Raw genomic sequence first — 27,603 nt, 5'->3', positions numbered from 1 at the left:
TAGGGTGGGTCAAACTTCTGTACGCTAGCCCGTTGGCTAATGTAGCGGTCAATGGTCGAGTTTCGGCACCCTTCGTTCTTCAGAGGGGCAACAGGCAGGGCTGTCCTCTGTCGCCCCTCTTGTTTGCACTTGCACTCGAACCATTGGCGGCATGGCTACGCAACCACCCAGACACACATGGCATCCGATGGTCCCCTGACTTCGAGGACCGAGTGTCATTATATGCAGATGACATCCTTCTTTATCTCACTTCCCCTTGCAAGTCTCTCATCGTGGCATGCGACGTGCTTCGACTCTTTGGTCAGTACTCCGGCTTGGTTATTAACTGGTCGAAGTCGCATTTGTATGTCCTGAAAGGGGGGACGCCTCGCCTCCCGAGAGGCTGCAGCATACAGGTGGCGAGACAGGGATTCAAATACTTAGGGATTTACATCTCCACTGACCCTAAAGCGCGCTACGAGAATAATTTGCTTCCCCCTCTTCTTCGCCTCCGGCGGGATGTGGAGGGGTGGCGTAAACTTCCGCTTTCCCTGCTTGGGCGCGCGGCGCTATTCAAGATGTCCTTGCCCAGATTTCTTTACGCCCTGCAAAACACTCAGGACCCGGTCCCGGCCCGATACTTTGGTGAAATTGAGAGCTTGCAACGTGCCCTACTTTGGGATGGTCGGCCCCGCATTGCTATCACGAAGCTCACGCTCCCGTGGTACGATGGGGGGATAGCCCTTCCTGACGTGCGAAGATACTACTGGGCCTCCCAGTTGGCAGCCATTAATCATGGCCTATATGGCCCTGTGGATAGTCCGGGGTACGCCATGGATCGGTAGCTCCTGGATGGCGGGAAATATCATAGGGCACTATATACGAGGTCTCTCGATAGGCGGATGTCTGGGCCAACGAAAACTGCTATACACATCTGGAGAGCGATCACAAAGGCGCAGGGGTGGAAAGACAGGCTTACAAAGGTGACCCCACTCTATGATTCTGATATACTGGGTAAACTATGGCACACTAAAGGCTTTGATAAGTGGGACTTGATCGGCATTTCCAGGGTGGAGGACATGATGTTGCGAGGGGAGGTAAAGTCTTTTGCCCAACTACAGACGGAGTTTCAGCTGGGTGAGACAGAATATTTCCGGTACGCTCAGCTGAGACATGCACTATTGTCCGCCATGCCGGGGGGTGAGGTGATTCCCGACAGTTCTCCCTTGGAGGATCGAGTACTGGATGGCCACATGCCGGACAGTGCTATCTCCTTGACATATTAGAAGCTGATCAATGTTCGCACAGATCTCCTCCTGGGGGTGAGAGATCAATGGGTGCGGGACGGGATAGAGATTGACGACGAAGACTGGCAATGTGCTGTGTCATCCCCCAAGGAGGTCGCTATCCCCTTCCGTCTTCGGTTGGTGCAGCTAAAGATCTTGCATAGAGTCTATGTCACTGGCCCCAGGCTTATACATATGGGGCACTCTGCTGATGGCCTCTGTAGGCGTGGTTGTGGTGCTCTCGCCACCTTAATTCACATCATTTGGGAATGCAACGCGATAGCTTCCTATTGGAGGAGAGTGCACATGATCATGAGCGAGGTGACCGGGGTGGAAGTACACGCGGAGGCCCGAAGATGCCTCTTAAATATCTGGGGCCCGACAGATTACAACATTCCCCAGACCCAATGGGTGACCCTTGGGAATATGGTTGCGAAGCGGGACATTGCACAGATGTGGGGAGCAACAACAGCCCCGAAGGTGGTACAGTGGAAGGCCAATATGGATTGGTGTATGTTCCGGGAAAAGACTGTATATGTTGCCAGGGGTAAACCTAAAAAATGGCAGAAATTGTGGGGGGCCTGGAATGAGTACAGGGGTGACATTTGCATACCTCCAGAACCCGCTCCACAGGAAGAACACTTGTCCCCATAGCCCATGATTCCAACTGACGGTTCCATATCTTTATTATCCTGTGTTTCCTTCTCCCACCGTTCTTAGTACCTCTATTGTTCTGATTATAACTGTGGTCATAGTGCTTGACCGACTCCTAGACTAGGCCTCACCGCACATTGGTTTCATTGCCTTCTTTCTTAGCGCCCGTTTCGGCGCCTCTTTCTGTACCTTTCCTCCCTTCTTTTGATACAAAAACTGAAAAACTTAACCTTCATTCGTTCTGACATTCTGCTTCTTGCACTCTGATTTACTGCATTTTGCTTTGCTGCCTAGCCTCCGGGATGTAAGGCTGAATAGCTGTGTGCACTATTTGAAAATAAAGGTTTTAAAAAATTAAAAAAAAATAAATAAATAAAACATAATGCGAGACATATTGCATTGCAAATGCTTGTTTTGCATTTGTCACCCCGAGTGGGATGGGTATGCTCAGACGTGAGTCCCATGCTCTCCACACCACTGGAGTCAAGCTATCCTGGCTGAAGACGGCTGATAGCCAGAAACCGGTCCTAGGATGCTTGATTCCGGTCCAGTAAAGACATGGCTTGGCAGTTCAGGCTGGACTGTTCCAATGATATTTACAACAAGGGGTGGTGAGGGACAGAGTCTCTGAATTAAACAGAATACTCTCACCCAGTCAAGAGATCAGGGCTAGATCCAACACCGTTTTTTAGCTCACTGCACCATCCCAGTTTCAGAACCTGGCTGTATGCAAATTAGTCTGTTCCTGTCCCAGTGCATGATGGGAACAGGGCAAACCAAACTACAAAAGCCAATTCTTACACTGGGAAGGAAACAAGCTACCGGGGACCGGTTTCTGGCATTTCAGCCTCTTCGGCCCGGCTTGCTTGAATCCTGATGGTGCAATGAGCAAGGGACTCACATCTGAGTATACCCTTCCACGCTTAGGGTGGACAAAAATATTTACAACAAGGGGTGGTGAGGGACAGAGTCTCTGAATTAAACAGAATACTCTCACCCAGTCAAGAGATCAGGGCTAGATCCAACACCGTTTTTTAGCTCACTGCACCATCCAAGTTTCAGAACCTGGCTGTATGCAAATTAGTCTGTTCCTGTCCCAGTGCATGATGGGAACAGGGCAAACCAAACTACAAAAGCCAATTCTTACACTGGGAAGGAAACAAGCTACCGGGGACCGGTTTCTGGCATTTCAGCCTCTTCGGCCCGGCTTGCTTGAATCCTGATGGTGCAATGAGCAAGGGACTCACATCTGAGTATACCCTTCCACGCTTAGGGTGGACAAAAATATTTACAACAAGGGGTGGTGAGGGACAGAGTCTCTGAATTAAACAGAATACTCTCACCCAGTCAAGAGATCAGGGCTAGATCCAACACCGTTTTTTAGCTCACTGCACCATCCAAGTTTCAGAACCTGGCTGTATGCAAATTAGTCTGTTCCTGTCCCAGTGCATGATGGGAACAGGGCAAACCAAACTACAAAAGCCAATTCTTACACTGGGAAGGAAACAAGCTACCGGGGACCGGTTTCTGGCATTTCAGCCTCTTCGGCCCGGCTTGCTTGAATCCTGATGGTGCAATGAGCAAGGGACTCACATCTGAGTATACCCTTCCACGCTTAGGGTGGACAAAAATATTTACAACAAGGGGTGGTGAGGGACAGAGTCTCTGAATTAAACAGAATACTCTCACCCAGTCAAGAGATCAGGGCTAGATCCAACACCGTTTTTTAGCTCACTGCACCATCCCAGTTTCAGAACCTGGCTGTATGCAAATTAGTCTGTTCCTGTCCCAGTGCATGATGGGAACAGGGCAAACCAAACTACAAAAGCCAATTCTTACACTGGGAAGGAAACAAGCTACCGGGTACCGGTTTCTGCATTTCAGCCTCTTCGGCCCGGCTTGCTTGAATCCTGATGGTGCAATGAGCAAGGGACTCACATCTGAGTATACCCTTCCACGCTTAGGGTGGACAAAAATATTTACAACAAGGGGTGGTGAGGGACAGAGTCTCTGAATTAAACAGAATACTCTCACCCAGTCAAGAGATCAGGGCTAGATCTAACACAGTTTTTTAGCTCACTGCACCATCCCAGTTTCAGAACCTGGCTGTATGCAAATTAGTCTGTTCCTGTCCCAGTGCATGATGGGAACAGGGCAAACCAAACTACAAAAGCCAATTCTTACACTGGGAAGGAAACAAGCTACCGGGGACCGGTTTCTGGCATTTCAGCCTCTTCGGCCCGGCTTGCTTGAATCCTGATGGAGCAGTGAGAAAGGGACTCATGTCTGAGTATACCCTGCCACACCTATAGTGGCCAAAAACGATACAGAAAAGGGGGTGGTGATGAACAGAGTGTCTGAATTAAACAGACCACTCTTACCCAGTCCAAAGATCAGGGCTTGGTCCATCACCGTTATTTATCTCACTGCCCCATCCCAGCTCAGAACCTGGCTATATGCAAATTAGTCTGTCCCTGGCCCAGTGCATCATGGGAACAGGGCAGACCAAACTACCAAGCCAATTCTTCACCAGAAAGGAGACAAGCTACCGGGGACCGGTTTCTGGCATTTCAGCCTCTTCGGCCCGGCTTGCTTGAATGCCAGAAACCGGTCCCCGGTAGCTTGTTTCCTTCCCAGTGTAAGAATTGGCTTGGTAGTTTGGTCTGCCCTGTTCCCATGATGCACTGGGCCAGGGACAGACTAATTTGCATATAGCCAGGTTCTGAGCTGGGATGGGGCAGTGAGATAAATAACGGTGATGGACCAAGCCCTGATCTTTGGACTGGGTAAGAGTGGTCTGTTTAATTCAGACACTCTGTTCATCACCACCCCCTTTTCTGTATCGTTTTTGGCCACTATAGGTGTGGCAGGGTATACTCAGACATGAGTCCCTTTCTCACTGCTCCATCAGGATTCAAGCAAGCCGGGCCGAAGAGGCTGAAATGCCAGAAACCGGTCCCCGGTAGCTTGTCTCCTTTCTGGTGAAGAATTGGCTTGGTAGTTTGGTCTGCCCTGTTCCCATGATGCACTGGGCCAGGGACAGACTGATTTGCATATAGCCAGGTTCTGAGCTGGGATGGGGCAGTGAGATAAATAACGGTGATGGACCAAGCCCTGATCTTTGGACTGGGTAAGAGTGGTCTGTTTAATTCAGACACTCTGTTCATCACCACCCCCTTTTCTGGACTGTTCCAATGAGGCACAGGGTCAAGGCTGATTTGCATATGGCCATGTCTGAACTGGGGTGGTGCGGAGTGCAAAAAAATAATGGATTTAGGCCCAGATCTCTGTACTGGGGTGAATGTATGACATTGTTCTGCATTCTGTCCATCAACTGTTTTTGCATACCTCAATACAGCTTCCTTCACAGAGCAGCGCAGCACTGCCCAGGCTCGGCCTAAAAAGTAATACTTTCTGCAAAAAAGTTAATCACGTTTATGAAATGCGAAACATGTGCACATTTAATTTGGTTTCACTTCTACACCACTGCTTGTCCTACTGTTTGTCCTTGGCTTGTCTCTTTGAAGCCTGGCAATGGTCAACTCCCACCATGTTACCTGCTCTACAAGGCCTAATCTCCCACCTATCCGGTGCCACTGTGCTACCATATCTCCATACCTTCTCAGAGACGTATTCTTGCAATGCAGGCCTGTAACTTTCCTGTTCTGCTGTGTCTAACTATATTTCTCTATTCTACAAAAGCTCATGTCTACTTCCCTCCCACTTGGACCGGACTTCATTTTGCACTGCTTTTCTGATCTACTATTGCAGATAGAGTAGGCATGTATTTGTCCGTTAATGCGTAAATCGGTACACAACTTTTTGCTGAAGCTGGCATGAGCGGGCCTTCTTAATTTTCTACACTTATTTTAATAGGTGCACGTGTGTGACACCTGTTACAGTTCCATGGTTTGCCCATTGCACACACTTATTTTGACTGGTGCAAGCCAAGGAGTTGTGGGTGTGAATAATTTTTAAATGAATAATTAGGTGCTTTAAATGGTTATTAATGAGACACTTGAAATGCTCATCTTAAGGTAGTTTGAGTTGGACTTCTGTCTTCAAATTCATTTGTACTGCACAAAAAAAAGTGTAATGTTTTTCTCTTTCCCAGCCTTTGTACCAAGAGCCTCAGATAATGACCTTCAAAATTGTATTAGTTATACAAAATGTCTAAAATTGAAGGCCACAATCTTTGGCCGCATGGAGGCTTTGTTTATATCTTTAAATATGCTTTTGTTTTCTGTGCGAGACATAATGCAGGCTTATTCATTCAAAGCAGCCTAAAAGTAATATTGCCATATAATGTGTTTTCTGTTTTACTATTAGATAGTCGAATGTTTCTTTTAATGACAAAGCACACGGACTAGATCATTTCTCAGTCTGAAAGTGCAAGAAAGGCGAGTCAAGATTTGTTTCCCTGATTTTCTTAGAGGTAGACTCCATGCCAAACCTCTTATTATTTCTCTCTAGTCTTTCTTTAGTCCCCTTTGAGAACAGATTCCATGGTAGTCTTTATCGATCTGCTCTTAAAATAGGTTTACTGCGATTTCCTTCTGCCTTACACTGAGAAATCCCTATAACGTATTGCTCTTTGGCTCTTTATTTCCGTGTTTTGCTATTGACTAGATTAGGGCGCAACTTCCACCAACAACTATATTATTTGCATTTCGCATACTCTGAATTGATTAGCAAATCATAAACCTCACATGCACGAGGTGGCTGCTCTCTGAGGGTCTGGAAATCTTAATTTTATATCAGTATCTGGCACAGAATTATTCAGTGTGCGACAACCTCCCGTTTTTGTTCCCATGATGAAAGGAAATGCTACAAATGATCGGTTTAGAGTATGGATTCAATCCTCCATAAATTAACAATAGCAAGAAGCACTAAAAAAAGTGTGGTTCAGAATAAAATACGGTAAGGACCAGAGGAAAAAAGAAAACCATTACTTACTCCAACAAAACAGCACCATCCCGTGCACTTTTTTCTTTATTATCCAGAGACACATTGGCAAAATTATTCAAGTCATTTCCGCTGCAATAGTAATCGCCATTTCCTGCAATCAAGTTAAGAAAATAAAATGGTCATGCTAAAAGAACGCTGGCCACCAAAGACCATTATTTATTTTTCTCGGCATTTGCCATAACATACATTATAATACATACAAAGATAGTTAAAAGTACAACACCTCGCAAAACATTTTTAGGTTTACATTTTTTTTTAATTGATTTAAGGGTAATGCAAGGGAGTAACACAAGGAAACCATCTACAAATCTGGAACCCTACTGTCGAGGGGGAGCATATAAAATTGACAATACAAAACATCCCCGAAACTCCCCCCCCCTCCCCTCATTCCACCCATTATTCATCTGATGAGTCGATGTTAGCCAGCGCTCTCTCTCATGGTGCCACCGGTGGGGGTCCCGTGAGTTTTAGGAGTCGTAAATACTTTGGGTATGTGAGTTCTCAGAATTTAGAGCAGAGCGTCGATAGGAACGGTTTCCAGAGATCAGGGAATGGAGCTACCCGGTTAGTAAGGACGAGAGAGATGCACTCCATGCCCAGAATAAACCATATGAGGCAGGCCTTCCCACTCCAGATGGGTGGGAAGGCAGGCCGACCCCCACAGTGCCAGAATGTTCTGAAGTGCCGCCCCCAGTGCCAGACCTATCTGGCGGCCTCCGCGTGATTTAAGAGTGAATGAGAGGGCTTTGGGCAATCCTAAGAGTGTAGGCCGGGAAGCGCGGAAGCTGTGTATCAAGGGGAGTATCAATATCATCGACCTGAGCCCACTAGTTAGCGATTTTGGGGCATTCACATAATGTGTGTCAAGGTACCCGGGGACCAGCAATCGCACCAACACAGGGGGTCTCTAGCAAAATTCTCTCTGTGGATTGTAGAGGGTGTGAGATACTAATAAGCGGCTATTTTAGTGGCTGTCTCTATACCCGCTACATTGCGAGCTGTGAGTTGGGCCCTATAGTAGATATCCTACCATTCCCGTTGAGTGAGTGTGCCCTAGGTGGTGATTGGGCAGCTATCATTGCAGCGGATGGTCAGCAAATAGGTGGTTCCAAACCCGAACCTCTAATTGCTAATCTTCCAGGTAGGATAATCGACTTAATGAAGACTCTGATGCCCGCATTGCGTGTCAATTGGGACAAGTTGTCCGCATGCAGGCAGAAGAAAGACGAAAGTGTCTCCGACTTTTTCACGAGGTTCGAAGAGACTTTTGTAGATCATAGTGGTCAGGATATGAGCACAGAAGGAGGACAGAGACTGTTTGTCGATAAATTCGTACATAATTTGTTGCCTGAGTTATGCAATAAATTAAAAGATTCCGAGAGTGCGTGGGCTGTCTCTACAACTGCGCAAATACTTGCAACTGCACAGTATTATGAAAATAGGGATAAAGAGGAGAAAGAGAAATCAGATAAGAAAACGAAAGACTTAAAGACTAAAGTTCTATTGCAACAGGCGTATCCGCCTCGCATGAATCAGACTAATACGCAACAAGGGTCATATCAAAGGACAGATTATAGTACACCGAGACCTCAATATCAGTGGAACCAGTGTGCGTACTGTAAGAAAGAGGGTCACTACAAGAATGAGTGTCCAGTCTTAGCGCAAAATAACGCAGCAGCAGCTCAGAGAGGTCGTGGTGGTTTTGTGCAGAATTCTAGAGGTCGAGGAGCTATGCCTCCACAGACGAATGATCGCCCTTCCAATCACTTTGATCAACGAAATGGACAGTCTGCCCAGCAAAATAGATCTCAACAGTATCTTGTTGAAGACTATTGTGAAGTGGATGAGGGATTTCAGCAAAATGGGTACTAGGACAGCCATGGACAGAGAGAGGGAGTAGTATCAGTTCCAGTGGATCAGAGTGGGCCTTATGTCGCAGTAGCAACATCAGGTGTAGTCGAACCGTTTCTGTTGGATACTGGTGCAGCAAAAAGTTCTATCATTCATGCGAAACTCCCTGGCGCACCTTTGTCCGGCTCAACAAATGTTTCTGTAGGTTTTTCAGGCGCCCCTGTTTACAACCCCATATCTGGTCCTTTGTCTATCTCTGTTGGACCGTGTCAATTGAAAGCACCCCTGATTTTGACGACAGGTTGTAATGAAAATCTGCTTGGTTTAGACTTGTTAAAACGCCTATATGCGACATTGTACTGTTCTCCGGAAGGAGTACAGCTTACATTGGGCAAAAGAATCACCTCTCCGATGTACTTGTCAATGGATGCACTCCCGCCAGAGCTGCGTTCGCTCCCTGATACTCTTTGGGCGACTGGTCCTAACGATGTAGGCCTTTTGGAAATACCACCATATGTAGTCACTTTGAAAGCAAATGTAAAATTTCCACGAATTCCTCAATACAAAATATCTAGTGAAGGTGAACGAGCACTTTTATTGATTGTACAAGATTTGATTAAGAAAGGTGTGGTTGAAGAAACTAGAGGAAATGTCTGTAACAGTCCTGTATTACCGATTTTGAAACGAACTGATCCTACAAAGCCTCCAGTGTATAGGTTTGTCATTGACCTCAGAGAAGTTAATAAGATTGTGGTCCCGCAGTTTCTTGTAGTTCCAGGCATTACTGCATTGTTAACATTGATTCCTGCTACAGCCACATGGTTTTCAGTCATCGACTTGAAGAATGCCTTTTTCAGCATTCCGATAGCCGAAGAAAGCAGAGATATTTTCGGCTTCTGTCTAGGAGGTCGAAGCTTCAGGTTTAAACGCGCTCCACAAGGCTATTGTGAGAGCCCATCCATTTACAGTCAGGCATTAAAAAGTCAGTTAGATTCTTTTGTACTTCCTCAAGGTTCGGCTCTAGTGCAGTATGTAGACGATCTTCTAGTGGCTGCCGATGACAAGGAAACTTGCAAAGCAGCTACGATTTCGTTATTGCATCATTTGTCCAATTTGAATCACAAGGTATCACCTTCGAAAATGCAATACTGCTGCCAAGAAGTGACCTACCTAGGTCATCTCTTGTCAAAGGAGGGAAGGAAGTTGACCCCAGAGAGAATAAAAGCAATTACGCAAATGAGTGTTCCTCGCACGCAGAGAGAAGTGCGTGCCTTTTTAGGTATTACCTCCTACTGTAGGCAGTGGATCCCAAATTTTTCTCTTTTAGCAAAACCGTTGGTAGCTTTGACTGGGAAAAATGTTCCGAGTCCGGTGCCATGGTCTGATGAATGTCAGGAGAGTTTTTCTGAGTTACGAAAAGCATTGTGTTCAGCTCCTGTATTGGGTACACCTGATTACAGCAAGCCATTCACGCTCTATGTTCACGAGAGAGAAGGTTGCGCGTTGAGTGTTCTGACACAGAAATTTGGTGATAAACAACGCCCTTGTGCGTATTTTTCATCAACATTAGATCCGGTAGCCAGAGCGTTACCCAGTTGTTTGAGAGCTACAGCGGCAGCTGCGGCTTCCATTCGACAATCTGCTGGTTTGGTGATGAACAACATGCTAGTGGTCATGGTTCCTCATGCAGTGGATACACTCATGAACCGAACCAAGACGCAACACCTTACCAGTGCGAGATTATCTGGCTACGAGCTGACACTGCTAGCAAGTCATATTCAGATTAAAAGATGCAATGTATTGAATCCAGCAACATTGTTGCCGACTAATCAAGAGTCGAGTGATTCCGAGCCCCATGATTGCTGTTTTAGAACCGAGGAAGAGACAAAAGGACGAATTGATCTAAAAGACACTCCGTTGTCAGATCCAGATGGCACGTTGTATGTTGATGGGTCATGTTTTAAATTGGAGAATGGTGATGTGACTGCTGCCTATGCGGTAACGACTTTAAGAACGATTGTGGAGACTGCAAGAGTGAGTCAGAATTCTGCCCAAGCTGCAGAATTGATAGCTCTAACAAGAGCGTGTGTTTTAGCTAAGGGAAAGAGAGTGAATGTGTTTACAGATAGTCAGTACGCGTTTGGTGTGGCCCATAGTTTTGGCCGTTTGTGGAAAGAAAGAGGTTTCATTACGTCCCATGGGACTAAGATTCAACATGGTCAGCTAGTTAACGACTTGTTGGAATCTCTAACCTTGCCGACTGAAGTTGCGATTGTGAAATGCAGTGCTCATAAAGCAATCACGGATGATGTTGGTCGTGGGAATGCTTTTGCTGATGAGACCGCTAAACAAACAGCTAGAGATATGATGAGTAGAATGTATGTTGCTACGTCTGCAAGATGGATTTCCGAGTCTGGAATGTGTGAGGATACAGTGGAAAGTGTGAAAGAGATTCAGAAAGAGGCAACTGAGGAGGAAAAACGTGCATGGAAAGAAAGTATGGGCAAGTTGGATTCGAGTGGGTGTTGGATTGATTTGTCAGAACAACAGCGTTGGATGTTGCCTGATGCGTATGTGCTTGCAGTAGTGACAATGGCGCATGGAGTAGCGCATATAAGTTCTAAAGGAATTTGTAAGATGTTGGCTCCGGTCTGGAAGAATGATGGGATCAGTAAATGTGCAGAGAGAGTGGTGAAAAATTGTATGGTATGCCTGATGCATAACCCTGGCAAGGGAACCCCAACTCCTGCTGGCCACTTCGCTCCTTCTTGCCCCTTTGAAGTGATTCAGCTAGATTTCATACACATGGATCGCTGTAATAATTTAAAATACGTCCTAGTGGTAGTCTGTGCATTTTCCAGATGGATCGAAGCATATCCACTAAAGGACAATACTGCCCTATCAACTGCCAAAATTCTTCTCAAAGAATATTTCCCTAGGTATGGAATGCCACGGATTGTATGGTCAGATAACGGAAGTGAGTTTATAGGGAAAGTTATGCAGAGTGTGTGTGCCGGTTTGGGCATTAGACAGAAATTTCATAGTGCAAACCATCCCCAGTCTGCTGGTTTAGTTGAGGGTTACAATGGCACCCTCAAATTAAAACTAGCTAAAATACAGGCATCCACGGGTTTATCCTGGCCAGACGCACTACCCTTGGCTTTGTTATCAACGAGAGCAACTGTACATTCTAGAGTAGGGCTTAGTCCCTACGAAATTGTTTTTGGCCGTCCGGCAAATGTGTGGGGTGTGCCTAGGCCAAAGGAGTTTTGTTCTCTAGAATATCCTATGTTGATCGATTACCTTTACGACTTGACTGCTAAATTGAGTCTTATTCACCAACAGGTTTTCGATGCATTGCCAAAGCCTCCGGAGAGTCCAGGGCATCAGCTGAAACCCGGCGACCACGTTGTGGTCAGAAACTTCGCGAGGACGAAGAACCTTCAACCAAGATTCGTTGGCCCCTTCCAAGTGTTGCTTGCGACAAGAACCGCTGTTCGTGTAGCTGGTCGCAAGCACTGGGTACATGCGTCCCATGTCAAACGTGTACCTTTACCACTTCCTTACGACGACTGGGTGAAAAAAGGAATTGGTGCCTCCGAATTTGAACAAACGCCAAAGTTCATCCCTTTCAGCGATGCCGAATTGATTACCGACACTCTGAACTCTGACTCTCCACTTGAAAAGACTCTTCTGAACTCTGAACATTTGTCCTCTGCATCAGAAAAAACTCTGTCATCTGCGAACCTGAACACTGCAACAGCTACTAGTGATACGTTATTCGCCGATCAAACAGTTCCTGCAAAACAAAGATACAACCTACGACCTCGTAATATGGACAAATAAAGCAGGCAACTGCCTATTGTGATATTTTGAAATTTTGAACTTTTGCCTTCAGCCAGGAAGTTTGCTATTGTTTTATTGTTTTTAAAATTGCCTTGCCGTCTGGGTAGCCGTAGGGTCGTGGCTGTGTGCCTAGTTGAATCTGCGGGGGTCTGACACAAGGTCGATCTTTCTGTTGGTTCTGGGAACTCCCAGGGCTGATAGAGGCATTTTCATCTACGTACACATCATCAGTGGTCGCGAGCGGATTGTAGAAGATGGAGCTTCCTGCGCTGCAACGAGAAAATGTGATTTATGTTCGCAGAAACAGACTTTACAGAATTCTTCACAGCAAATGCTTTTTGATACAATGTGCGATTACATTTTTGATTGTTTTGATGACGTTGGCGGGTGGAATCGTCTTTGGCATGAGTTTGATTTTTGTACCAGTAACTACAGTACCTCCCCTTGATCCTGCTACTTCTACTGTTTCTTCCATACACTCTTTTCACTCGTTTCCTGAACATGAGCAAGCTCGACGCTCAGAATTCATCAATAACACTTTTGTACAGCTCTTGCACCAACACCAACTGGTAGTTAACACTACAGACTGCTGGGTGTGTGGCTTGATACCCCACACTATGGATAAAGGCATTCCCTATCTGGTTTTGCCTTTTAGCTATAATGGATCATTTCAGGCCCTTCAAACCATCTTTGCTTATGCCCTTGAAACCTATCCTCCACGTCCACCACGTTCCACTAAATATAACTCTGCCAACAAAGCCTTAGTCCAGGGAATTATTGACATGATCAAGGACGTCAATAATACTCCATCTTACCCTAGAGACGAATTGCGAGTATATTTAAGTTGGAATTCTTCAGAGTATCGCCTTAGTCTATGAGGCGATCTCTAAGCTACACAAGATTTCCGACTCTATACACGTAGACAAGGGAAACTGGTCCTTCATGGAGTGGTTTTGGACTCTGATCTCAGCGTGGGGATGGAAGGTTCTGATGGTCATTGGTGTCATCTTAGTATTCCTATTCTCATGCTGCCTGATTATCCAGTGTGGTCCAGCTCTGTGTAGTCTCTGTGCTGCATCCTGTTTTAGAAAACCACCTGCGTTTGGAGAAAAGGCGCGAGAAAGGATGACGATACAACAACATGTCACTGACCTGATGAGCATAGAATTAGACTCTGACATAGACTGAGTAATTGCCTATGTAAGGGCAAAAGGAGGGTCTGAGGGTCCGTGACGATTTGAACCCGTGTTTTCAATATTGACGGAAATACATAATATTGGTATCAGCGAACCGCAAATGATCCATTTAGCATATCCTGGTGTTTTCGCTACGCTACGAGCAAGAGTACTCCTGTAACCAACACATTTCTGATCTACCCATGGCATCCATCTTAGATCATGTCAGCCATTTTGTGTTTCTTGCCCTCACATACGCAATAACCTCTGATCACTTCATTTCGATTAAGGACACGTAGCCTTAGCCGGAGATTCACCTCTCTAGTGACACGTGCACCTTAGACCAGATCACGCTGTAGCTGCATGACTCGACAAAGGCTGCCTCCTCTGCCCGAGGCCAGCCCTGCTGAACTGGTTCTCGTGTCCGTTGGCCTGATCACGATTAGGCGGCCGAAGCTGGCAGCCTTGCCCATTTACAACCCACAAACATCTCTTATCTTGCTTTTCTATCTTCTGCACCTGGCTCTGCTCCTTTCCTTCTGGGCCTTTATTAGGGGGAGGTAACGAAATTTACGATGAGGCGGTCCGGATCCTGAATGAAAAGTTGACATGAGATTATGATGGAAAAGTGGGAACCTCTCATTCGTAATGTTGTGTCATCAGATATTGTCGACGATTCCTGTGCAACGCCAAATATTTATTGTTTAGGACACAAAGGTTTGGGAATGTACTAACATGTGAAGAATTTGCCCGAAGCCCTATTTTTAGTATATAAGGAGCAACCCTCTTTGTACAAATCGAACAGGCTCCTAGATACTGCCCATGCGTAGTTTCTGTGACTTCTGTGTCCCTGCAGTAATAAACCTTTGGTCTTTGACGCCACCATCGAGAAGCCCGTGTTTCTGTTTATTTGTGCACCAAGACAGGTGCAACTCAGAGGTCTTCGGGTGTTGTTCCCTGACACCTCTGGACGGAACCAAAAAGTCCAGAACTCCACACACTTCATCGATTTCCTAGGATATATATATATATATATATATATATATATATAGCAGAACTGGCAATTAAGTAAATACTGCACGATATACCTGGGTCCACGCTCGTTTTTCCTGGTCGAAGTGGAAGCTGGGAGCGAGTAGAGGAATATATATACCAGGCAGGCCCGTGCCGGGCGTTATACTGGGGCAGTGACGTCAGGCAGGGGAGGGTCAAGGTGGGGGGTACGTACCTATTTTTTTTTCGGTACTTACCTCTAATGGTCCATATCCCGCATTTTACAACCCCCCACCATGACCCTCCCCTGCCTGATGTCACCGCCCCAGTATAACGCCACGAAACTGAACGGGTCTGGCGGTAAGCACAGTAAGGCTGCGCCACTTAGAAATTAACAAGACAATTGCCAGTACTGTGCAATAATTTTCAAAACAATAGAAGAAAAAGCTCCTAGTCGCTAATTCCAATAATTGTATATATCCAGTGCCTGATATATACAAATATTTGAGCTTTAAGAACCCCTGTACTAGGATCCCACTCTTACTCGGCTCATATCATTTGATTTTTATTTTGATAATAAGACTCCTTAACCTTAGTTATCATTTCCCCTTTAATCGCCATGGGATACTCACAAATTCTGCTGCATTTCTGCTGCTTTAATATGCTGCAAACATGGTTCCACCAGGATATCCCAGGCAGATCAGAATAATGGGCTACCTTCCTTATAGCAAATTGTGTGTAGGCGTGCCCAGTAAATTACTAGGGCAATAATATCTGAACCAGGTTTAATGCCCAGTTCCAATATAGTGATGCTAAAGGCGTACCCAGCCCCAGCATCAACAATGCACTCAGAAACCTATTCTCAATTGTCTTAGGTGTACAGGAATCTGTGTAGCCCCAAATTTCAGCTCCATATATCACAGCTGTAACCGCCTTTGCTCTATGAACATGTAATAATGTACTTAATGACCTCCCCCTTTTCTATGTTTTCATCCAATAACTGCAGCTACTGCCTTAAAAAAATTGCTGCTGCTTTTTCACTTTGCTGCTTCCAAGACAATTTAGTGTTATACCAAATTTTAAGATAGTCAAAATAGATTACCGGTTATCAAATCTTCAATGAAAAAAGACGTTTTATCTCAATCCTTGGTTCCCATATCATAAATTTGGTCTTAGAAACATTGATAGTTAAGTGCTTTGTGGCGCAATAACCAAGGAAGTCCTACATCAATTTATGGGAAACAGCCATCACAACGCGGGCATTACAACGCAAAGCTATTTCAACGCAACTTTTACAACGCAAACTCGATTACAACGCTTGCTATTACAATATTATGTAATAGTATGCGTTGTAACGTCATACATCCCAATTTATGCACCGAGAGCTCCGTAAGAGAAAGCAAAACTGCATCATCTGCATTTAACACAGGTATACGTAAATTACAGAGCTTCGGGAAATCTAAATTCAGACTATCTGTGGCAGACGCCATTTAGAAATAAAAAAAGAGCAGAGGGGCCACCACACACCATTGCCGCACACCAGTAGTTATTAAAAACCCACTTGAGCAAATGTACCTCTATGTAAATTCTACTTAGATTATGCAAGACTAATCAAATACTGGTGCAGACCGTGCTGTTGTAACGCTAGCCAAAGTAAGTCCCTGTCTACTATATCAAAAGCAGATTTCAAATCAACAAACGTTAAAAACAGTGGAACCTTCCTTGGTCTTCTATATTTAATACATAAAGAGCAGAAGCGCAAGGCCTTTGCACCGTTATAATACCCTTCTGAGGCCTGCTCGATTGTCTGCTAGAATTTTTCCATCTTAAACCCAGACCTGAATTTGATTGGATAGCCCCCTCCCATAGATCTTACCTGACCGATCTAATAATGAAATTGGGGGGGGGATCAGGGATGGGACCGTTCTCATACATTTCTTAAAAAATTTAAGAATTATCGCTTGTCGACAAGATTTTGCCATTTCTCTAATCTCTGAATGACATTAAATACCTTAGTGAGCAGAACTCACAATGAAAGATCAGCAACAAAAATCTGTGGGTACAAAATCAGGGCCTAGGCCTTTATTAGGCTTTATTTTGAATATAGCTTCTTAAACCACAGATTCAGTAAAATTCCATGGATAATAATAAGGAATCCACACTTGGTGCTCTTGGAGGACTATCAGGGATCCTACCTGTGAAACGTTTGTAGGAATGCAAAGTCTTTCATCCAGATATTTATCATTCAATACAGCTTCCAATATATTCTTGACCTATTGATTATTCAAGCCAATATTTAACACCTTCGCTGCGGCGGCTATTCCGCCGCAGCGCTAACGGTCGCAGGGGGGCGCGCGGCTCACCTGCTCGGGTGACAGAACCGTTCTGTCACAGCTCGCGGGTGAGCTGTGCTTGTGACGGAACGGTTCTGTCACGGCCCGCCCGCTTAATGAAACGCGCCGCGCAGGCGCAAAATCAGCGCCGCGCAGGCGCGGCGAGCGGGCCGTGACGGAACCATTCCGTCATGAGCACAGCCCACCGGAGGGGTGTGACGAAACGGTTCAGTCAATAGCGTCGAAAGAGTTAATAGTTCATTTCACAAATTATTTATTGCATTTCAAAACATTCCATTTTCATGTTTTGAAACTACAAACATGTGCCTTTTTTCTTCTATTATATACGCATTATTAGGAATAGGTGGAAAATACTAGTTAGAAACTGCTATTGGTGCTCTTTCAGAAGCCTCCTTTATTTGCATGTAAAAGTTCTAGAAATTTTAAGGAGCTCTTGCCCAATCCAAATAAGATGATGGAAAAAAAAACTACAAATCTGGGTACTTTCCCGAGTTACAATTGTGTACACTGCAATAACGTTACCAAAGGATCAATAATTGTTCATCCACAAAAGGGATCTTTGATCAAACTCAAATTTTACAGCAATAGTAATACACAAATTTGCCTTTATTCTCTGTAATACCCATGCGATTTGTTGAATATTGGTAAAACTGAAAGCAATATACGCCAGCACACAACTACATCTACTGTGGCTGTACATTTCAATGAAGCAAGACAAAGTCTCACAATTGATATTGCAGCTAAGAAAAACGTCATGCAAAATCAGGAAATTAACCCACACAAAAAACTCTTACAAAGGACATTTCATTGGATACGAAGATTAGATACCATACAGGCAAAGGATCTCCATGATAGAACTGAAATGCCTGGTTTCTAAAGGATGGATGACAACAGACATAGGTTTATAATTTTTTTTATTTCTTTTGAGCAAGATTCGAATTTTCAGCATGCTATTTTGGAAGCAGAATGGGCGAGGAAAAGCTCTTTATGAACATTATGTTATTATTAATTGCAGGAACATTGGGCGGTATAGTACTACACAAGAATACAAAGCGGTTTATTTCATAAGCGTTTTTGTAATAATTAAATTATACAACTGTAGTAAGATTTTGGAAAAAGCAGATGACATGACTGAGGCGGTCTCTCTCTCTATATATATATATATATATACACACATACATATATATATATATATATATATATATATATATATATATATATATATATATGTATCCCCAACAAGACAGGTTACCCCAAACGAAGAGGCCACAGGAAGTTATTCTTGCTCACGTATGCACGCAGGTTACACAAACTGCAAATCACATCAATAAAGTTTAAACGCCAGACGCGTTTCAGGAGTTCCAATGCCCTTTCATCAGTGGCGTGTGGTAAGTAGAGAGAGAAACGCACAATTCTTCAGCGTACGACTTAATTATAGACACCTGCCTCATGGGGCGTGATTGTGTGCACAGCCTTCTGGATGTTGAAGTGCGCCGAGTTCCTAACGGAACTCCTGAAACGCGTCTGGCGCATACTGGAGGTTCCAGGTGGGCTAGTTGGCCCCCAGGGGCCTCCAGTATGCAAGGGGAATTAGTTCCCCCTCTTCAAACATGCATGGGGGCTGCGCTGCTGAGAGGTGTGAAAAAAGGAGGTCAGAAAGCAAAACGTCAGGGGAAACTATGCCAAAAAATGCCAGGTTCAACATCTATTCTGAGAATTTACCACAAAATACCACAATTTGTTCTAGTTTTGAATCTCAAATCTTTTAAGAAAGGTCCCTGAAGGAACTGCTGCGATTACCCCTGCGCATTGCTCGCAGGCTCTCCTAAAATCCCAAATTTATATCCGGTCTTCAAAAACTGACTGTGGTAGCAATTACGTAAACCGCTTGAAAGCAGATAATTCCTGGATTTCCAACATTCAGGTAGTGTAAACTCTACTTCTAATTTCTTCGCTGTCTAGAAGAACTTGGACGATGTGGCATGGATGAGCAACCTGTTAGACCCTTAGAGGTGTGTAAAAGAAATGAGAAGGAACTCAATAGATGATAAATATTCAAGAATGAAGCTTTTATTTATGTTAGGGACTGGTTATTGGTCAGATTTGACATCTTGCATGTTGTGGAAATAAAATTAAATATTACTATGGATTCTTGGTTATGTTTTGATATAACTAATTTTCTAATAAACTATGATCAGAACTAGCACTGGCAAAGCCAAGGAGACTGACGTTTGCAAACTGGTGCAAGGTTTATTTTTAATATCACAAAAGTGTAGTGAAAAACATGCTGCCACCTAAACGTGACCACTATACACTTGCAATAAAAATGTACATTTAAACAACATTAACTAATGTGGTTATTTTACTAGCGATGCTTTTGAAATAACAAGCCTTCCACTTGGGCCATGCAAATTATGATTACCATTTAAGAAGGAGACAAGGATTACCAAAGCACTCAATTCGCAAGCAGCTACAATGTGACTTATACACCTAAAATGAGATAGAAAATAAACCCCTATCTAACGGTGAAATTGAAGTGCAGGCAAAACAGAAAAGGCTATTTAAAGATAAAAATAAATATATGTATAAGGCCATATTGGACCAGCTTTGTCGTTGAAGAGAAAGAAACTATTCATAGGCGGATGTAAACCATGTGCATAGGCTTTTTAAAAAAAATTATTTAAGAAGCCACTCACAATAAAGGGTACCAATGGATAATGCGGGTCGACTCTCTGCCTCATGCTATATGATGTGGTGTGAGGAAGCAATATGAAATAGACAGTTCAACAGACCAATAGATGAAGCCTGCTCACCAAAAGCCCCTTTCTTTATTGATATGGAGTATGATTTGCTTGTAGAAAAACAATAGTTTGATGAAAAGGCTAAAGCGGTCTCAAAAGCGAGACATAGAAAGCTAGATCAATATTACATGACGAAAATGGAAAACAGTTTATGTGGCAATGTGTACGTAACGTATAACTATCATGATTAATACAGATAATATGCTTGGAAAATGTAGAAATTATCCTTTTCTTCTCTCATCTAGTAGCTATACTGTACAATCTAGTATGGATTATAACAGTGCTGATAAAACAGTGACAGACCACGTTCAAAACAACGTTAGGAATGGAAATGAATGTCCTTTTTTGTATTCATTTTTTAACAAAGCACTCCTATACACTAGCCAGTGCCATCTCAAAAGAAGCGTCTGGAAAAAATAATAAAATCCCTGTCACTTACGGTATGAGCTAATGTTTACCATAGAGCGAGTACAATTTCCCTTTTTGCACAGATCACAAAGATAAATCCCGACATCCTAGGAATCTGGATAACAGCCATAAATGTCCCATACTATTAGTACCTGTTAGAACAGTCAGAACCGAGTCGTCTTTGCCTGCTTCATCAAGTGCCTGAATTAGTTCATTATACATCTAAGAAAAAAAACGAGAAGGAAAGAATTCACAGAGGTTCATTTGCAAATAATGATAACCATTTACAGTATTTTTAATGTTTCAATTTAACATATCTACATAATACGTATGCAGTTACTAGGGGAGCGCATACACAATTAGGGTATCAACTGTATGGAAATATTATAATAAAGTGCCCCTTTGATACAACAAAACCCAGGGCTTTGACAATGGGTACATTTCGCATATGACAAGAGACCTGTAGAGGAGGAGGAGTTAGGTTCACAGGAGGAAAGAGGTCCTAGTATTTGCAATGCAATAAGTCTTGCATTTACGCGAGTTTAAGATATTGGCATTGTAAATGACAATGCCTTTTATTTAGGTTTTAAACCCCCCCCCCCCCCAAAAAAAAGCATTGACATTTACAATGCCAATAGTTCAAACTCGCGTAAATATGAGACCTTTTGCATTGCAAATGCTTGTTTATATTTTGCTGAGTACTCATGATGCAGAAGAGTGGGACCATTGACTGCTGTGACAGTCTTCTAAAGGTAGTTCTTCAGTAACATAAGGATATAGCATTGATCTACTTCACACTACCACTCTTCAGACGACCAGTTTCTTCACATTGGGTTGAGGCTTTTGCCACATCTGTGCAGTCAGACAGTTGGAAAAACAGGCTCTCTTGGTGAATGCTGTTGAAGTTTGACCTCACTCAGTTCTGGATGGAAAGTTCAAACTCCAAGCCAGCGCCCTATGATGATTTGAAGCTCTGGATTGACCCTTAGGCAAGATATTGTTCAGCTGGAAATTATGTCAGCCTAAAGTCCTACCCATGGTTTCCAGGGAATAGATAGGGTGGCGCAGGATGGTGTTGGAAACTGGGACTAATCAAGTTGCATTTAGAGCAGTGGATTCACCAAAAATGCGAAGGTATGGGGTTTTCTTTGGGAGTCGCAGCAGTAGCTAGGAACATCAAGCAGCAAGAAGGCAGCATTTTAGAGGGGGTTCGGCTGGAGCGGAGGCAGGATACAGCAATAAGCTAAAAATCTGTGCAGTCTTATATAGACAGAAGGAGGGCAGGTATTGTTTGCCTGAACGGCAGGAGATACCTCAGTAGAGCTGCCGCGCATGCCCCGCTGCTCCATAACCAATGCCACCTCTTGTAAAGCGCCCTCATCAAGCGGCTTCAGACTATTCCCGGAGTCGAGTGCGGCATCCGTAATCGGCCGCCGCAAAGTGGGTGCCCCAGGCCTCCACGGAAGTGACCCGGCTAGAGCTGGGTCAGTCTTGCGGGTTCAGCCTGGTGCGCCTCGATCAAGCACTAAAGTCATTAACACTCAGACATTAATGGTGGTCAAAGCAAGCACTGTGCACTTACATAATCTGCATAGCAAGTTTTTTCAATGATTAAGGCACCTTTATCTGTGGATCCTTTGTAAGAAAAAGCCAACAAACATCAGAGGGCACATGTTTTAAAACTGTCCACGCTTCCCGATTTTTGTGATTTTCCAGTGCCTCTTTCGGATGTCATCTACAGCACACCATCCCATTGTAGGGCGCAGATGGGCACAAAGGTTAAAAAGAAGCCCAACTAAAAGCTCTAGCAGGCAAATAATTCCATTCTTTTTGGGGTGGAAGCTGCCCCACAGATTGTTCTATCACCAGCGTGCAAAAAGTAATGTTTAAAAGGAACAGGTCTGGGCTGCACGTCAACACATTGTCAGGCAGAGCTGGAAGAACAACCCCAGTGTCATCAAGGATTGCAGAGCCCGCGCAGCCCAGGCCCTGTGCCTCACCCAGTACTGTTGTTCAACAAAAAGCACCATATCGTATATGATACAATTAGTAACCTTACTGAATGCAACTGCCACCGTGCGTGCCGCTGCTCGCTCCAGAGAGCAAAATGCCGTGGGCGTGAACATTAAAAAAAAAAAGGTGGGACATGCGTCAGCCATTAGCGTGCTTTCAATATTGAAAGACACACGCAAAAGCCAATCCTATGTGTGGGAGGAGTAAGACCCACACGAGTAATCACAATCGCCTCGCAGAGCAGCGCATGCGCACTGGCTCGACCTAAAAACAATTACTGGTGCAGTGAGGTGGTTCTGTTGGGGTGGAGGGGTTTCAGTGTTGTGTGAGAGAAAGATGACTGAGTGATAGTGAAAACGAGTGCAGGGCGTAATGTGCGTAATCATAGCTTAATTTACATTGACGTTTCAATACAAGCTTCAAACCCCCAAGAAGTTGCTCATGACATGCACAAGTTCAAGTTCAAGTTCGATCATTTGTATAGCGCACTACTCACCCAGAGGGTCTCAAGGCGCTGGGGGAAGGGGTTCAATATTTGTCAAATAGCCAGGTTTGGAGTTCTTTTCTGAAGGAGATGTGGTTCTGAGTAAGGCGGAGGTGGGTGGGGAGAGAGTTCCAGGTCTTGGCAGCCAGGAAGGAGAAGGATCTGCCACCCATGGTGGATTTCTGGATGCGCGGGATTGCGGCGAGGGCTTGATTGGACGATCTTAGTTGGCGGGTGGGTTTGTAGAAGGACAGTCGAGTGTTGAGGCATTCGGGTCCTAGGTTGTAGAGGGCTTTGTGTGCGTGGGTGAGAAGGCGGAAGGTAATTCTTTTGTTGACGGGTAGCCAGTGGAGGTCTTTTAGATGTCCGGAGATGTGATCTTGGCGAGGGATGTCTAATATGAGTCTTGCTGACGCGTTTTGGATGCGCTGGAGTTTTTTCTATAGTTTTGCTGAGATTCCGGCGTATAGTGTGTTACCATAATCCAGTCGACTCGTGACCAAAGCGTGGGTGACAGTCTTTCTTGTCTCGAGGGGGGATCCAGCGGAAGATCTTTTTGAGAATGCGAAGTACGTTGAAGCAGGAGGACGAGACGGCGTTGACTTGTCTGGACATCGAGAGAGAGGAGTCTAGGATGAAGCCAAGGTTACGTGCATGGTCTGTGGGTGTGGGTGCTGCGCCCAGAGCGGAAGGCCACCAAGAGTCGTCACAGGCTGAGGGGGAAGATCCTAGGATGAGCACTTCCGTTTTGTCTGAGTTGAGTTTAAGGCAGCTGTGTTTCATCCATTCGGCTACTTCTTTCATGCCTTCGTGAAGGTTGGTTTTGGCGGTGTTGGGGTCTTTGGTGAGGGAAAGGATTAACTGGGTGTCGTTGGCGTAAGAGATGATGTTAAGGTTGTGTTGACGCGCGATGGAGGCGAGAGGACTCATGTAGACGTTGAAGAGGGTGGGACTGAGTGATGATCCTTGTGGTACGCCGCAGATGACTTCGGCGGCCTTTGAGTAGAATGGTGGAAGTCTGACTCTGAGTTCTTCCAGCGAGGAATGAGATGATCCAGTCCAGGGCTTTTCCTTGTATGCCGATGTTGCTGAGGCGATGTATAAGGGTACTGTGGCAGACTGTCTCGAAAGCGGAGGATAGGTCAAGTAGGATGAGGGCCACTGTTTCTCCGTTGTCCAGGAGTGTTTGGATGTCGGTCGCTGCAATGAGGGCGGTTTCGGTGCTGTGTTTGGCTCGAAACCCGGATTGGGATGGATCAAGGGAGTTGTTGGATTCGAGGAAAGCAGCGAGTTGGCTGTTGACGGCTTTCTCGGGGACTTTGGCCGGGAAAGGGAGGAGGGATATGGGTCGGTAGTTTTTAAGTTCAGAAGGGTCTGCTGTGGGTTTCTTCAGAAGGGCGCCGAGTTCGGCGTGTTTCCAGCTTTCTGGAAAGGAGGCAGAGTTGAACGAGCAGTTGATGACATCACGGAGAAGGGGTGCGATGACGGAGTCAGCTTTGTTGAAGATGTGGTGGGGGCAGGGGTCAGTGGGCGAGCCAGAGTGGATTGAGTTCATCAGGCGAATGGTGTCTTCAGTGGTGATTGGGTTCCAGGCGCTGAGGTTGTTAGTTGGCGGAGTAGGATCTGAGGGGGGTGGGGAGGGTAGATCGCTGGGAATATTCTTGAAGCTGTTGTGGATGTCGGCAATTTTGTTGTAGAAGGAGGATAACGCGTCGCAGAGGTCTTGGGAGGGAATGATGTCGTTGGATGCTGCGGTGGGGTTGGTGAATTCTTTAACGATGGTGAAGAGTTCCTTGCTGTTATGAGAGTTGTTGTCGAGACGATCCTTGAGAGCTGATTTCTTGGCGGATCGAATCAATTGGTGGTGTTTGCGGGTGGCTGACTTGAGGGAGGCCATGTTGTCGGAGGTTGGGTTTTTTCTCCATATCTTTTCCAGGGTGCGACATAGCTTCTTGGATTTTTTACGTTCGTTATTGAACCAGGGAGCCTTTTGCTGGCTGATTTCATCTGGTGCTTTTTCAGGGGTGCTAATTCGTCAGCACTGTGGGTAATCCATTGCCTGAGGTTGATGGCCGCTTGGTTTGGGTCCATTGAGATGGTGGGAGGGTTTTGGTTGAGTGATGGGAGGAGTTGGTCGGAGGTGATTTTGTTCCAGTTTCTCTGAGGGATAGGCTGTGGACGGATAAGGGTCAGGGTTGTTTTGTAGCTGAAGTGAACACAGCTGTGGTCCGTCCAGTGGAGAGCAGTAGTGCGATTGAAGGAGATGTGCTTGCTGGAGGTGAAGATGGGGTCGAGCGTGAGTCCGGCTACATGGGTGGGGGTGTCCACAAGTTGTTGGAGTCCGAGATTGGCCAGGTTGTCCAGAAGGGTGGTGGTGTTGCTGTCGTCTTTGTTTTCAAGGTGGTAGTTGGGGTCTCCTAGTAGAATGTAGTTCTCGGAGGCGAGGGCGTGTGGGCTGACGAAGTCCGTGATGTCATCGCTGAATTGAGAGCGGGTACCTGGAGGCCTGTAGATGAGGGTGCCTCTAAGTGTGGTCCTGGGGTCGGTGTGGATCTGAAAGTGGAGATGTTCGGCGGTTGCAAGATTGTCGTCGGAGTCGGTTATGATTTTGATGGTGTTTCTGTGGACGATGGCGATGCCTCCTCCTGTTTGATTGGTGCGGTCTTTTCGGATAATCTTGTATGTGTCCGGTAAGGCTATGGCGAAGTCGGGTGCTGATGATGTGTTCATCCATGTTTCCGTAAGGAAGGCGATGTCCGGTGACGCAGTGTCGAGAAGGTCCCAGAGTTCAGTTGCGTGTCTGTGTACCAAGCGGGTGTTGAGCAGGATGCACTTCAGGCAGTTAGGATAGTGCTGTTAGCGATGGTGGAAGCCTGTAAGAGTCAGTGCGCCTTGACTGCTGTATGATCTGACAAGATAGCATTGGTTCTCTACAGCTAGCGAGCCTATACGGGCAGGAACAGTAGCTCTGCTGTCTGTGGCGAGATCCTGTAAGGAGTGGAGGCATTTTACTGTTCATTCTAGAGCCTGTATGATCGGGAGGGATAGCACGGTTGTATTTAGTTATAGCCTGTAAGAGCAGAAAATATGGATTTACTAATGTTGAGCGCCTGTAAGCCCCAATGGGGTGAGATTGCTGGCTGGGGTGAGACCCTGTGAGCTCTGGGGGCACACCAATGCTATTAACTGCAAGAGCCCATGAGATCTAGATAGATGAGGCGCTATCTAGGATCTGGAGGGATACAACTGCTGTTCACAGAGAGAGCCTTTAAGATCTGCAGTTATGGGGCTGCTATATGTGATCAGAGCCTGTTGGTCTGGAAGGATAGCAGTGCTACCTTTGAGAGCTTGTACGACCAGGAGAGGTTTCCCAGTCAAGAATCTGTGTGACCGGAAGTGGCAGCCCTGATGTCTGTAGGGAGCCTGTACAATCATGCGGGATAGCGGTGCGGTCTTAGGGCGGACCCCCCACAGCAGGCTGTTGCCCAGAGGGGGTACTGGGGCATTACAGCAAGCCTTTTAGCTCTTCTTTTGCCCCGGCATTCTGAGGCCGGCCTGGGTGGGCTCAGCTGGTGTGCAGCACCCGGGGAGGGCGATGTGGGCTCGGGCATGTCTGTGCCTGTGCTGGCAGGATCCCCAGGGCGGCACGGCCGACGTGTTCACTTTAGTGTAACAAAACGCAGAATAATTAGCAGCATGTGAAATACACCAGGGGCGTTCTGTGCCGTGTGCCATGATTGATCCGGCAGCGCCTCCAGTTGCTTTACATTTGAGAGGAGCGGAAATCACAGTCCACGCCTTCAGAAGGCATTTAGAGGTAATTCAGCAGTGTTTGGAGATGAACAGAAACCAGAGCGTCAGACTGTTATTGTGATCCTACTCCAACTGACTCACAGCACTCTACACTTTTGTGTAGGAAAGTAAGCTGTGCGTGTGCACAGACAGAGCAGTGATCATCCCCCCGTGAAAGGCAGTGATCGTCAAAGTAGGCTCAGAGCCAGCAGACTAAGCATTTACAATGCTATAGGTGTCACAATTGCGAGTTTTTAACCTCTATTAAAGGAAACGGAACATTTTCGAACCAATTCACAGTGCACAGCCAACAGTCCCGAAGGTTACAATCAAAACACTGTTTGTTTATGATTAAATTCAATACTAAAAATTACACTTTCACAACCAAAAACATGTGTTGAACCATCTCTTATTCATAACCCAGGAGAAGATTTAAATAGTGTTTTCTGTTGGAATTACTCAATTTTTCACACTACCACAGTTATTTCTCATGGAATGGGAAATACTTTCTGCAATGTACTGGGATATCTATGGGCTTTCCCGGGGCGCCCTCATATGCAAATACCTTCATGGCAACTTTGAAGACCAGCACATTCTACACAATGAACGATGGCAAAAAGATTTGGTAATATATGCGATATACTGGTGATTTGGAAAGGGACTCGCCTTACACTGGAGTCCAACATCATCAATTAAACCAATGCAATAACCGGATTCAATTCACGTATAACATTCATCCGGGCGCTATCAATTTTTTGGATATAGTCATAAAAAAAACCTGAAAATGGCTGACAAACTTAGGTGTATAGAAAACCCACCGACAGAAACAATGCCCTACATTTTACCAGTTCACATCCTTCATCACTCAAACGTCATCTACCAGTTTCACAGTTCATCCGAATCAAAAGAATCACATAAAATCAATCTCAGATGGAAGAACAAATTAAGGAAACATTTGAAAGATACAAAGCACGTGGATACCCTATAGAAATTTTGTAA

General features: G+C 45.3%; 1 protein-coding gene across 3 annotated transcripts in view; it reads right to left on the bottom strand.

The window, feature by feature from the left end:
• Positions 1-27,603, bottom strand: part of LOC147722518 (enoyl-CoA delta isomerase 2-like) — a 340,043-nt gene that overhangs the window by 178,915 nt on the left and 133,525 nt on the right. For all 3 annotated transcript variants that reach the window (XM_086965044.1, XM_086965041.1, XM_086965042.1), the window contains exons 5-6: positions 20,468-20,537; positions 6,876-6,978 (exon numbers count right to left, since the gene is read on the bottom strand). In XM_086965044.1, coding sequence (XP_086821170.1) covers positions 6,876-6,978; positions 20,468-20,537 — 173 coding nt within the window. The remainder of the gene's footprint in view (positions 1-6,875; positions 6,979-20,467; positions 20,538-27,603) is intronic.

Source organism: Lissotriton vulgaris, chromosome 4_1 (genome assembly GCF_964263255.1).
Source record: "Lissotriton vulgaris chromosome 4_1, aLisVul1.2, whole genome shotgun sequence".
Classification (NCBI taxonomy): Eukaryota; Metazoa; Chordata; class Amphibia; order Caudata; family Salamandridae; genus Lissotriton; species Lissotriton vulgaris.
The sequence above is the reverse complement of the archived record's forward strand: the minus strand, read 5'-3'. Positions and strand labels throughout refer to the sequence as shown.